Here is a 12,324-nt window from a genome sequence, read left to right on the forward strand (position 1 = left end):
AGAATTGAACAAATCTTATTGTATTCTATTAGATTTTTCCTGAACGCAAGTTTCAAAGTTATAACATTTTTGTGTTGAAAAGAGCATCTCAATATGCGTTGAAAACATTTCAGCAAAATTTGACAAAATGTTTAGGTCCAAAGCTGTACAAGTGACCATTTTTGTCTTATATGTTAAATGTTATAATTTCCTTTTATTTCCAGATGTGAACAGCTGGCTTGTTACCTTTGGTTTTCATCTTCACAACACCATTCCTGGGTTTCCAGTACCAAAGTTTGACTTAAGCATGCCATCCTATGAACTGAAGAAGAGTCAGCTCTGGGACGATCTTCCGGTGGGTAAAATGAATCTCTCTCCAACACTGTGAAGCCAAAATCAACCAAAAGAAGAAAAAAAAGACGAGCCTGACAGCAAAAAAAACAAAAAACTTTTCCTATTGTTTTTTTCAGTACCTCTGTATTTTAAAGCTTCCATATTTTCACTGGGAGAGATTTTTTTAGTAAAATATCAACTTTAATTGGTCTATACTTGCATGATAGCAATAAACAAATAATAAGCAAGATTCTGCGTTTCTCTGCATTGCTTCAGTTATCAATTGAACGCATCTGATTTCATATGTAATTTTCTGGTGTTGCTACAGCTAAATCAGTCTTTTGATGCTATTTATGCTAGGCTTCTTTGGTCTAAGGGCTTTACACAAAAATTTGTCATGGGGGATTTATATACTTTGGGCTTGGGAACACAGCTTGAAACTACCATTAACTTCAATGGGATGAAAAACTCTGTGAAGCAGAGCAGTAGCTGGTTCTAAATGGCCTGGAGAGTCGGGTTATGCCATGTTCAGGCGTTAACGTTTCACTGCACTTTTCCTACAGTCTATCTCTGGGGTCCAGCAGGAAGTAACCAGACAAGCACACTCTCTCTTGTCATTTGAGCGGCTGCCAGAGGTCCATCTCAGTCGAGGTCGAAGAGGTGAAAAGTCTTGGCTGTGGTTCTCAGCTGCAATGTCTCCCATTGGAAGAGCTGTTATGTTTGCCATCTACAAGGGCAGTGTCCACACTCATACACTTAACGTGGCAAGTGAAGACTGTATCAAGGTTGCAACAATCCTCAACAATGCCTTCTATCTGGAAGACCTCCATTTCACTATAGAAGGGCGAGACACTCACTATTTTGTCAAGCCAGGCCTTCCAGATGCTGACCTTGCTGCGTTGCACCTCACCAGTGGACACAAAACTCTGGAGAACGGGGTTAACGTTACAGTGTCGCAGTCAACCACAGTCATGGATAGTCGGACTCGCCGTTTTGCAGATGTAGAGATTCGCGCCGGTGCTCTCGCTTTCCACATCCGCTATGGATCCACGGTGGATGAGGAGAAAGCGCGGGTTGTTGAGCTTGCACGCCAGCGTGCCCTGGCTGGCGCATGGGCCCGAGAGCAGCAACGAGTGCGAGATGGCGAGGAAGGAGTCCGCCCCTGGACAGAAGGGGAGAAGAGGCAGCTATTGAGTAGTGGAAAAGTTCTGGGATATGATGGGTACTATGTGCTTTCCATCGAGCAGTATCCGGAACTAGCAGATAGCTCCAATAACATCCACTTTCTCCGGCAAAGTGAAATTGGGAAAAGGTAACAATATAAGATGCATTTTCTGCCAAAGAGAGAAACTTTGTTTTGGTAGACACATAATGGACAAAATGCAAGGCATCGGTCTTCAATTGTTGCTGATATGTACATCGAGTGTTGCTGTGTTTTTGTACAAAATAAATAAATGAAAAAGAGAGAAAGAGAGGGGAGAGAGGGGGTCATAAGCAATGCTGTGCATTGTGGCCAAAAGACTACAGAATAAATGTACAACTACACTAAGCCTTAACATGGCAATTACAGGTCAGTTCCTCTGTAGCACAAGCCTTTTGGACTCTGGACTCTAAAGCAGAGGAACAGCGGTGTCTTTGAGGAAACGGTGAGCTTATTTAGGTGTTTTATGTTTTTTTTTTTAATTTATTTTATGTTTTCATCAAGAAACATTTGGCTCAACAAGTGTTGTGAGAACAAAGGAAATGTTTACATTATGCATATCTGCACTTCTCTAGAAGAATCAGGCTCATGGGTTCTCAGTCCTAGAGCGAGCAGTGTTCTTGAGCAAATATTTGTTTTTAAAATCAGAGACTTCTGATGTCTGAAATATCCTCACCAAATGACCACTATGTATACCAGATTTCGCACTGTAAACAACAAAATGTCTTATTCTCTTTGAGATGCTTTTAAATGGATAAAAGAAGCTGTTTAAATACCCAATATTCATTGTGGGGGAACTAAAAAAAAAAAAAAAAAAGAAAAAAAGTACAGGGAATGTAAAAAAATTAAAAAGAAAAAAAAACTGTCGAGGGGCGGGATTTGGAGCAGCACAGATGTGTCTGGATATCACAGGGACACCACGTTTTGTAAATTATCCGACGGTTTCATGCTGTTGTTTTTTCTTTTGGTTTGTTTGTTTAATTTTTTTTAAATGAATCTGAATAAATGTCTGTACCAGTCATTAACAGTAATTTATGTTGTGTTTATACATAAATAAAGCCCAGCTGGTTTTAATTGAAGTACTTATATATGGTTTGGTCGCCTGAGTTTTTAAGCTGCTTTTAAGCAGTGCGGCTGATGTCGGGCTTCTTCACGGTGCGGTTTAATTGACAAAAACTTGTGCATCTAGGGACAAGTATTTACAAGTGGTGGTGTAATGACAACATCGAGTCAGCTGTTACTTCCACTAAATTTAATGTTTAATGAGCATCATGCCTTTTGACTTGGCTTTCTGTCCAATGTATATTTTATGAAACCATCTTACATAAACAGTGTTACAGACGACCCAAACATGCACCCCTTCCATGATCCTGGTATGTTTCTTTTTTTTCCTTTTTAATTGTTAAATGCGCACAATAAATGTATCCTAGGGGTCTTTTGCTTTTTTTTTTCTCGCTCTTAAGAATTGGATTGTTCTTTAATGATTTTTTTTTTTACGTTTCAAATTAATTCTTCCATTTTCAAGTAGATTTTCTTTTCTTTTTTTGTAAGGGAAAAAATGCGTTAAGCGTGGGATTAATCAGACGCTAATTTGGAAATCATCAAAGAAAGTCTAAGTAGTGATACATGAATAGTACGAGTATTTGAATAAAAAATAAACATCACAAATTGCATTAATGATTGAAAATACACCCTCTGAGCTACAAAGCCAAAGAAGACAAATGCAGCTCCGCTTTGAAGTCAAAGTGTGAATTGTTGCCGAGGAAATTTTAAGTGTAACTAGAAAATTTCTGAAGAAATTTTGATGGGTGCCCAGCTGCTGCCCGTCTTCTGCCCGTCCACACACACACACAGATGAGAGCTGTGCTGTGCTGAGAGACCTGCTGGTTGCCAGTCAAGCATTAGGTATTTCAGTATTAAACTAAGGTACAGAGATAAGCTGAAACATAGTTTAACATTTGAGATCCTGGCCTGCTGTGGTGAAACCTGCCTGCTTTGGGCAGCATGAGGGAGAGACGGCTGGCTTAATAGATGGCTTAAACAAGGTTTTTAATGTCTTAATCACACAATGAACCACTTTACACTTTAAATGGTGGCAGCCATTATGTTTACCTGATTAAGGAGGAGAGTTTAAACAGCCAATCACCTGCTCAGTTACTGGTCTTTTAGCCAACCGAGTCCCCTTTTGGGGGGGTTGAAGCAGAGATCCCAGAGGAGGAGGACAGAAAGTAATGTTCAGACATACTGACAGTTTAAATGTGTTTATTTAGCAACAACAGCTCATTATAATTCAGTCAGTTTTGATAAACTTTAACATGTCACAGTCTATAATAGGGGTCCCTGTGTAGAGAAATATCTGTAAGCATTCACCATCACAGTAAGAGGAAGACATGAGGACATTAAACCCAACAACATTCAAATCTTACCTCTGTCCTATGGTGATAGAAACTCCAGTCTTCATCGGAGTCCTCTGTCACATCTGTGTTTGCTCAAGGTTGTTTGGGTCACTGCAGCTGATGGGAGTCCTTCTCTGCTTCATAAGACAAAAAGAGAGGAAACCAAATGTTGAGTTTCATGTAGATAAATTTTCTTGTTTTTGATTCATCACAAAAAATATCCAAAGTACAATCAATGTATTGAGTAAAGATAAAAACACTCACCTTTTTTCATAGTTCTTCTCCTTGGACACGTCACGATGCAGTTTGAATCCTCCTGTGGAAGCGCAGGTGTTCGGTTCAGCAGGACCTCAGATGGAAAGCTGGACACACAATCATTAACAGCATTAATCATAAACAGACATCCTTACTGTATGTGAGCTGTGAGGGGAAGTGTCAGTACTTACTTTAGACCTTTTTGTCTGTCTCTGCAGCATCTGCATGATGACTGTAGTCTGGATTCATGCTGGTTGCTCATGTTTTAAAAGCTGGAGACAACAATCATGAAATTAGCACCAAGCACACATGATGAAAAGCACTGAAACTGTCTTCATACATGTAGAAGTCTCACCTGTAAGTGCAGCGTTACATCTAATGAGGTCCTGCTTCTCCAACCGAAGATGCTGCATCAGTGTTTTCTGGGGGGGGGGGGGGGGGTGTTTGGTTTCTCTGACAGAAGAAAAACAAAAGCATGATAACTTCTAATGAATAAATGGAACAATCTGGTGATGTTATGAGTTAAGGATTCACGTTAAACAGAGTGAAGTGTGAGGTGTAACTCTGCACCTTTGACTCCAACATTTACCTCAGTTTCATCTTTTTCTCTGTCTGACTGAAGCTTCTCCGTCTCTGTCCTGTCTGCCTTCTCTGAGCTTGTCATCACTGGTGGTGTAGCTCTCCGACTGAACAAACTCATGATACTCTTCTCACAAAAACATGGTCAAGGATGATAAACTAATTGTCAAAGCATCACCGTGCCAGCACGGTACAGCAATCAGGAGGAATCACACTCTACTAGTTAAGCCATGATCCTCAAAGTTCATATTTCACTGATTGGAAGATATGTACAATAATTAACATAATTGCCAACTGTCAAATAAAATACCATGATTATAATTCAAAAGTGCTCATGACTTGAGAATATATAGACGAATAAATAGATGAATAAATAGACATAAAAATGGATAAATAAGCTAAATGAGCACTGAACACAAGCCATATTCTGTTCAAATCACAATGCATTCACATTCTGACTCATTCGACACCAGCACATAGCTTTTGCCGTCGAGCGCGTTCAAGTTCAGGCTGCGGGCTAACAATGTAGCATGCTAAGCTAAGGCAGGCACACAGAAACATCGGCGGAAGGAAAATTAGCAAATACGTTGTCTTTATTTAACTCGAAGACGTCATATTTCCGCCACGATCAACGACAGATAATGTTCAATATAACTGGTCAACACAAGCCTTATACTGAAATAAACTCATTAAATTCATATTCCAACAAGTTCAATTTGAACAAGCTTTTGCCGTCGAGCGCGTTCAAGTTCAGGCTGCGGGCTAACAATGTAGCATGCTAAGCTAAGGCAGGCACACAGAAACATCGGCGGAAGGAAAATTAGCAAATACGTTGTCTTTATTTAACTCGAAGACGTCATATTTCCGCCACGATCAACGACAGATAATGTTCAATATAACCACTCAACGTAAATTCATAGCCTTCACAGCATTCCACGCCAGACAGCGGGCTAATAGTGTAGCATGCTAAACAAAGCAGTCACACCGAAACATCGGCGGAAGGAAAATTAGCAAATACCTCGTCTTTATTTAACTGGGAGACGGTCATATTTCCGCCACGATCAACGACAGATAATGTTCAATATAACCACAACGTAAATTCATAGCTTTCACAGCATTCCACGCCAGACAGCGGGCTAATAGTGTAGCATGCTAAACAAGGCAGCCACACCGAAACATCGGCGGAAGGAAAATTAGCAAATACCTCGTCTTTATTTAACTGGAGGACGGTCATATTTCCGCCACGATCAACGACAGATAATGTTCAATATAACCAAACCAAGCAAAAAACAGATCTTACCTGAACAAAGCTCGCCAGACAGAAAGACTACTCAAGAATATTCGAAGAAGCAGGGGCGAAGTGACGATCCAACAACCAATGAAAACAGTGGAATTGCTGACGTGTGTCGTCAAGCGTCTGGTATGAAGCTGTTAAAACAGCTGAAGTGTTGATCATAATGGAAAACATATGAGTCCGTGCGCGCTGTCGCGCGCATTTGTCTCGTGAGTGGCACGAACCTGTTATCACAGCTGATGTGTTGATCATAATGGAAAACATATGAGTCAGTGCGCGCTATCGCGCGCATTTGTTTCGTGAGGGCTAGCATGACGCTGTTGATAGCTGATCATAATGGAAAACATATGAGTCCGTGCGCGCTGTCGCGCGCATTTGTCTCGTGAGTGGCACGAACCTGTTATCACAGCTGATGTGTTGATCATAATGGAAAACATATGAGTCAGTGCGCGCTGTCGCGCGCATTTGTCTCGTGAGGGCTAGAATGACGCTGTTATGATAGATGTGTTGATCATAATGGAAAGCATATGAGTCAGTGCGCGCTATCGCGCGCATTTGTTTCGTGAGCGGCTAGCATGACGCTGTTGGGTCAGTGCGCGCTGTCGCGCGCATTTGTCTCGTGAGCGGCTAGCATGACGCTGTTGGCTCAGTGCGCGCTATCGCGCGCATATGTCTCGTGAGCGGCTAGCATGACGCTGTTGGGTCAGTGCGCGCTGTCGCGCGCATTTGTCTCGTGAGCAGCTGGCATGAAGCTGTTTTCACAGTTTTGGCTGCCTGCTGACAGACAGAGGCTGTCATGTTATATTGTATTAGGAGCACAGATAAAACAGGCTGGCATAATGCTGTTACAGCAGGCCAGCCTGCTTGGCTCTGCCCTCATCCGCCATCTTGGCTCTGCCCTCATCAGCTGTGATAGAACAGGGCAGCCTTCTTGGGTGTGGTCAGCATTAGTTGCTATGGGCAACAGCTGTGCCTGCCAACTGCCAACTGCCGAATTCTGCACCTCACTTTGTCCCCTTAAAATCATGGGGTTTTCATATTGAGGCAGAAATCTGGAACAAAACGCTCGCTGTTCGAAAAGTAGAAGTCGTATCCGAATAATTCTTTCACCGTGAGCGCCAGAAGGCCCGGGGGAAGCCAGCGGTGTCATTTTTATTCTTCTAACCCCCGTGGCTCCTTTATTATGGCAGTTTTAAAATGATTTTTCACACTGATTTCAGGGCTCGGCCGTTTTATAATGGGATGGAATGTTCCCTCTCTGCGCTCAGAGGGGATTTGTGAGAAATCTGTGAGGCCCAGCTCAATGACAGTCACATTGGGTGAAAGACAACTAAAATACCTACGTTTTGATGTATAATTTATCAAGATCAGGCAGATATTTTGGACGTGAGAGGCATTTGTTCGAGAAATTGTTTTTTAAAGATTTTTAGAGTGACAGTTAGAGTGTAACTGACATTAGACGACCTCCTCTGGACACCTAAAACGTAAACTGCCGTTGTGTCAAAGCCGTATAAGCTATTAACAAGCCCTTTACCACAGTTAAAGCTGAGTCTTTCCTGTCACACACAAACTTTGAATGATGTGTGTGTGACCTTGTATGGCTGAGTTCAGAGGCCTCAAAGGGGAAGCAGTTTTGGGCTCTTCGAGCCCAAAACTGCCTCGTTAAGGCCTTCTCCATTCATTTTCCCATTGACAATTTGCCCGCTTTTTCCCATTTATCCGCTATTTCTTTCGAGTAATGAGAGAGAAAAGTAATAGCACACTTCTGCCCATCGGCGCGCACGCAGCCATGTATTTTTTATTTTAGTCGGACCAACGCTGTGGGACGAGTAGCGCGCCGAAAAACGTGACGGAAGCGGAAAAATAATAAGTATGAGCAATAGTAATATGTGTGCCCTGCCTATGGCATGGGGCACCCATAATTAACCAGAAATGTAGACATGCGACTAAAAACAATCCACTAAACAAGGGTCATACTCACTAAAGATTTGATGTATACGTTGGGATGAATGCTGATTTTTTCCAAAATTGCATTTGGTTTGTGATCAACGTTCCCACTGATCATGCAAAGTGTTATTCATCAAAGCACAGAAGAGTTCAGATGATGGAATGCATAATTCTGAATACAACCCCTTCATTTTAAAGTGGTCTATTTTCCATTTTAAACTTCAAACAGCATTTCAAACCAAATGGGAGCAGAAAATCATTTGCCCACAAATTGTTTTATGCTGTTGTTTTAATGCTCTTCTTTTGACCACTGCTCAAGTATCCAGCAGATTCTTCACATATTATTATGATTCTTTAATTTAAAATGTTTTATGACATGTGTAGCTGAACGAAGCTACATCATTCCATGTCCTCATCAGACTCCCTTTGGGTAAACTGCTCCCCCTCACCAATAATCTAAAGTGAAATGCATTATTTAAGTTCCCTTGTGAGTTATTGCCTATTGTTCCTTCACATTAGTATTGCAATGAACTCCCACAAACCTTCATTTGTTTTGATATGTCCATACAAAGAGTTTCAAACCCCTGCTGGAATACAGACTCAGCTATGTCAAATACAAAGCACTCAAATATTTATTTCTCTTTAAAGTCCTCTGATGCTCTCTAGTGGTACTAAGTGCAAAGTTCAAAAAGTCATGGAACTGACTTTATCTACACATCACTTTTCAGCTCGTGTATTATAACAGCAGCCAACACTGTTTCAAAAAGGTCAGAAATCACTACTGCTTTGAGCTCCAACTTCAAACAATCAAGTCAAATTCTTGTGACTAGTTAGCCAGATGTTAGAAGCCAAACAATCACTTCTATAGTATCCAGGTTAATTTAAAGAGACATCAAATAGAATGGTTAAGCTGGTCATATTAAAATGAACTGCAGTACTGCTGCAGTATCTCGCTGTGACCACACTAAGTACTGCCAAGGAAACAGTGTGGTGTATCACCATGCACTGCAACTAGACCCACTTCAAAGGCTTATATAAAAGAGATGGCACAACTTTGCAAGAACATCAAAGACCCAAAAGAATAGTGCAACGACCACATGAGAGCAACTAAAGAAAAAAAAAAACTCAAGCACATTTCAATCAAGCTCCCTTTTTCAGATGAAAGTAGCCATATGAAATTATTTTACAAGATGTTCCATCTTGTAGACACATTGCAGGACTAAGGAAAGTAGCTAAGATCGCATCACCCAAGCTCTGTTTACATGTTACATCGTTTGGATTCATTCAGGATGTTGATTTTAACTTCTGGGAGTCATGGTGACTTTGTGTTAAAATGGTAAGCATAGTAGTCAAACAAAATTGAAAAAAAAAATATATCCATGAACATTTTATCCTTCTGGATGTGTGGATTTAAGATGAAAGCTAGGACTGTTGTCCTGAATTGTTAAAAGATTTTAAGACATGAAAATGGTAGTAAGGGAAACGGCATTTAATCAAAATGAAGCAGAATTAACAGTAATGCAGCAATTATTTATGTGATGTTAGAAATACGCCATCAAGAGCACCAACCAAGGTTATTAGATAATTATGAGCACATGAAATAATCAACAGTTTGAGCTCTTTAATTATGTTGTCATTAATAAAACAATATGTTGTCCATTACATCTCCAAGAACAACCGGCATATTAAATCATAAATTCAGATTCCTCTTTTCAGATGGTTAATCTCAGCTATCATGCCATATGAAAATTTTTACAATTCATCTTTTGTTTAGATGCTGTCCTATTACTTTTACCAGGTCGTTTATTTTTTTTTTGTTTTTTTTATTATTATTTTTTTTTTATACATGTAATTAGATTTTTCACAGGCACATAATGTGAGTGTTATTTCATTATTCCTCTTACTTACCTTGAGTTGACAGCTTGTGGATTCTCTCTTCGGGACTCATTTAACCAGACCTGCAAAGATTAAATTATTTTTTAGAGGTGTAAAAGAAACCAATGACTGAACAATTTCTTACAGGACAGTAAAGATGCTTAAGTTTCACTGAGCCTCCTTAAAGCAAAAATAAAATGCTTATGAATGCTTATTTACCGTCATATATAAACCTCCTATTTCTATTTGCAAATGTTTTTCATAGAGGGGACAAAGCAGGATAAAACAAGGACACATCTCTGAAAACACATCCACAATGTGTGAATAACAATGTTCAGAGACTATCAGACTCTGCTTGCTTGCAGTCACACATAATCATCACTTTACTTTCTCCACAAAACAAACTTAAAAACGTCTCTGTTCTACGGACACATTCGACATTAGACTATCATAGCTTTAGATATTTGGAACAAATTAGAATTCAGTGCAATACTTTGATATTACAAATATCTGCCTCACAATCCCATAATGTAGAGTCATGTTTAGGCTGTGAATTAAATTTATTTCCACTGTAATGACATTATGCTTGAGCACCACTTTATTATTTTAAGCAACTATTTAATGCTAAAATTAAATAAATTCATGTAAATGTTATGAATTTACATTCATTTGTGTGTGTGATATATAATATTATAATATAATAAGCTTTTTGATGAAAAAAAGTTAATTTAATGATATAAAGAACATTATACGGTCAAAATAGAAAGAAATTATTTCAGTATGTAAAAAATGCCTTTGTGATAATGACTGCTAACTGAGCAGCAGAGACTAGTGGAAAGAAAAGACAGATCTTAATGATACGTTTGTTCTTCTTTTGTAAGAAAAATCTTTTGTTAACACTTCAGTGATCAACACATCATGGGTTGAGTGTTGAAAAATGAATGAAAGTGATGTAAAGATGTAGTTACAGCTGATGAAGAGGCAGACGCTTGATAAAACACTCCTGCAGCTAGAGCCTATGACTGCGGAGTTCAAGGGCGAGGAGGGAAGACGGTTATATTGTCAAACTTTCATGGGAGTGGGGAGGAATACGTGGCACCAAGAACAGTCCATATCCCAGTCCATATCCCTTTTTCTTTTAATCAGTGACTTATTCAACCCGTGGAGATGGCGCATGATACACGTGTCCTATTGAAGAGATGGACAGGTTTGTTAAATCTCAGAAAATCTACAGTGGTAGTTTCATGTTGTCTCAAGGATCTCATCCAGCGTAACCCTCTCCGAAAGAGTCCTATTCATCCTATAAATGGGAACAAGAACAAAGCATTTTGGTGCTGCTGCTGCTCCTCGTGGTAGGCTCGTACCTTGTCCCAATTCAGAAATAGCTGCTTGTTATTATCCCTCTGATGTTCTAAGGGACCACTGCACATGCTATGGGACTCTACTTGATAATTCCACAAAGAAAAAAAACAAAGCTAATGATCTGAGAGATATAGAGAGTGGACTGTGGATTCTTCGTTTTCCACTGATCAAACTGGCATGACTCTTCCAAAGGAATCTTCTTGCTTTGACTGACAGTGTGTTGTGGTGTAGCTCAGGAGGTGAAGAGGAACTAGCATATCATTATTTTCAACAGAACTTGCCAAGTGTGACTGAAAACAAACTAAGTTCCTGTGAACTCGGGCTGATTTTGCAGGTCTAACAATCATGGCATTTTAAGCTTTCAACAAGCTGTTGACAGCAATAAATTCCTGCTCTTAAGGTATGTAATAGCACCTATAGAACAGCTTTAAGAAAAAAAAAACCAAAAACAATTTCTTTAAAAGCACGTGTTGCACCTTTCGCAGAATTACCTCAGACTCACACATCTCCAGCGATGAGCTAAATAAAACATTAACCAAAGAGAAAATATTTACAGGTGAGTGCAGTGACCCTCAGAGAAGGAACAGCGATTTCCAGATAGCATGGTCATACGTACATGGAAGCATTAATATAAGCACAAATTACAATGTGTTCTTTATTTTTGCAGCAGGTGAGGATGCATAAAAGATGAGATTTTCATAAAACTTTCAAAAAAGAAATACTATCAGTATCGTAAACACTGACAATATGTCAAATTTGTACAAAGTCCACGTCAGCGTAGCCTGGCAGGTCATTCCAATACATGTGTAAAAAGTGCCCTCCTCTCACTTATGTAACCAAGTTCAGTTTGTTAGCAAACACTGAACAAACCCTATGACCAAATCAGAAACAAACAAGTAGAAGTTTCCTGATTACATTCTGTGTGTAAGAAGGTCTCGACTGAAACATTTTCAATTTAAATTCTTGTAATAGAGAGAATATCTAATAACTGATGTCAGTGTGGTACAGTTAAGAAATGTATTTTTTTATTTTTTTATTTTCGAAAAGGACCCTGTGACCTTTTTTGTTTTTCCCCCTCTGTAGCAGGTAAAACAAAGTCCAGA

The 12,324-nt window shown here is 39.6% G+C and overlaps 1 protein-coding gene and 1 long non-coding RNA gene across 6 annotated transcripts in view; one reads left to right on the plus strand and one right to left on the minus strand.

Annotated features, from left to right (window-relative positions):
• Positions 1–2,592, plus strand: part of LOC140317744 (teneurin-3) — a 140,187-nt gene extending 137,595 nt beyond the window's left edge. For all 5 annotated transcript variants that reach the window (XM_072395247.1, XM_072395248.1, XM_072395249.1 and 2 more), the window contains 2 exons: positions 204–334; positions 876–2,592. In XM_072395247.1, the coding sequence (XP_072251348.1) occupies positions 204–334; positions 876–1,628 (884 nt within the window). In that variant the 3' untranslated portion in view covers positions 1,629–2,592. The remainder of the gene's footprint in view (positions 1–203; positions 335–875) is intronic.
• Positions 2,593–4,179: 1,587 nt separating this feature from the next.
• On the minus strand, positions 4,180–4,588 carry LOC140318481 (uncharacterized). Its single transcript, XR_011917835.1, has 3 exons — positions 4,520–4,588; positions 4,356–4,436; positions 4,180–4,271 (listed from the first exon to the last, which is right to left on the minus strand). It is a non-coding gene; the product is annotated as an uncharacterized lncRNA (long non-coding RNA).
• Positions 4,589–12,324: the final 7,736 nt, after the last annotated feature.

The sequence above is a fragment of the Leuresthes tenuis genome, unplaced genomic scaffold (genome assembly GCF_036924035.1).
Source record: "Leuresthes tenuis unplaced genomic scaffold, fLeuTen1.0.hap1 SCAF_11, whole genome shotgun sequence".
NCBI lineage: Eukaryota > Metazoa > Chordata > Actinopteri > Atheriniformes > Atherinopsidae > Leuresthes > Leuresthes tenuis.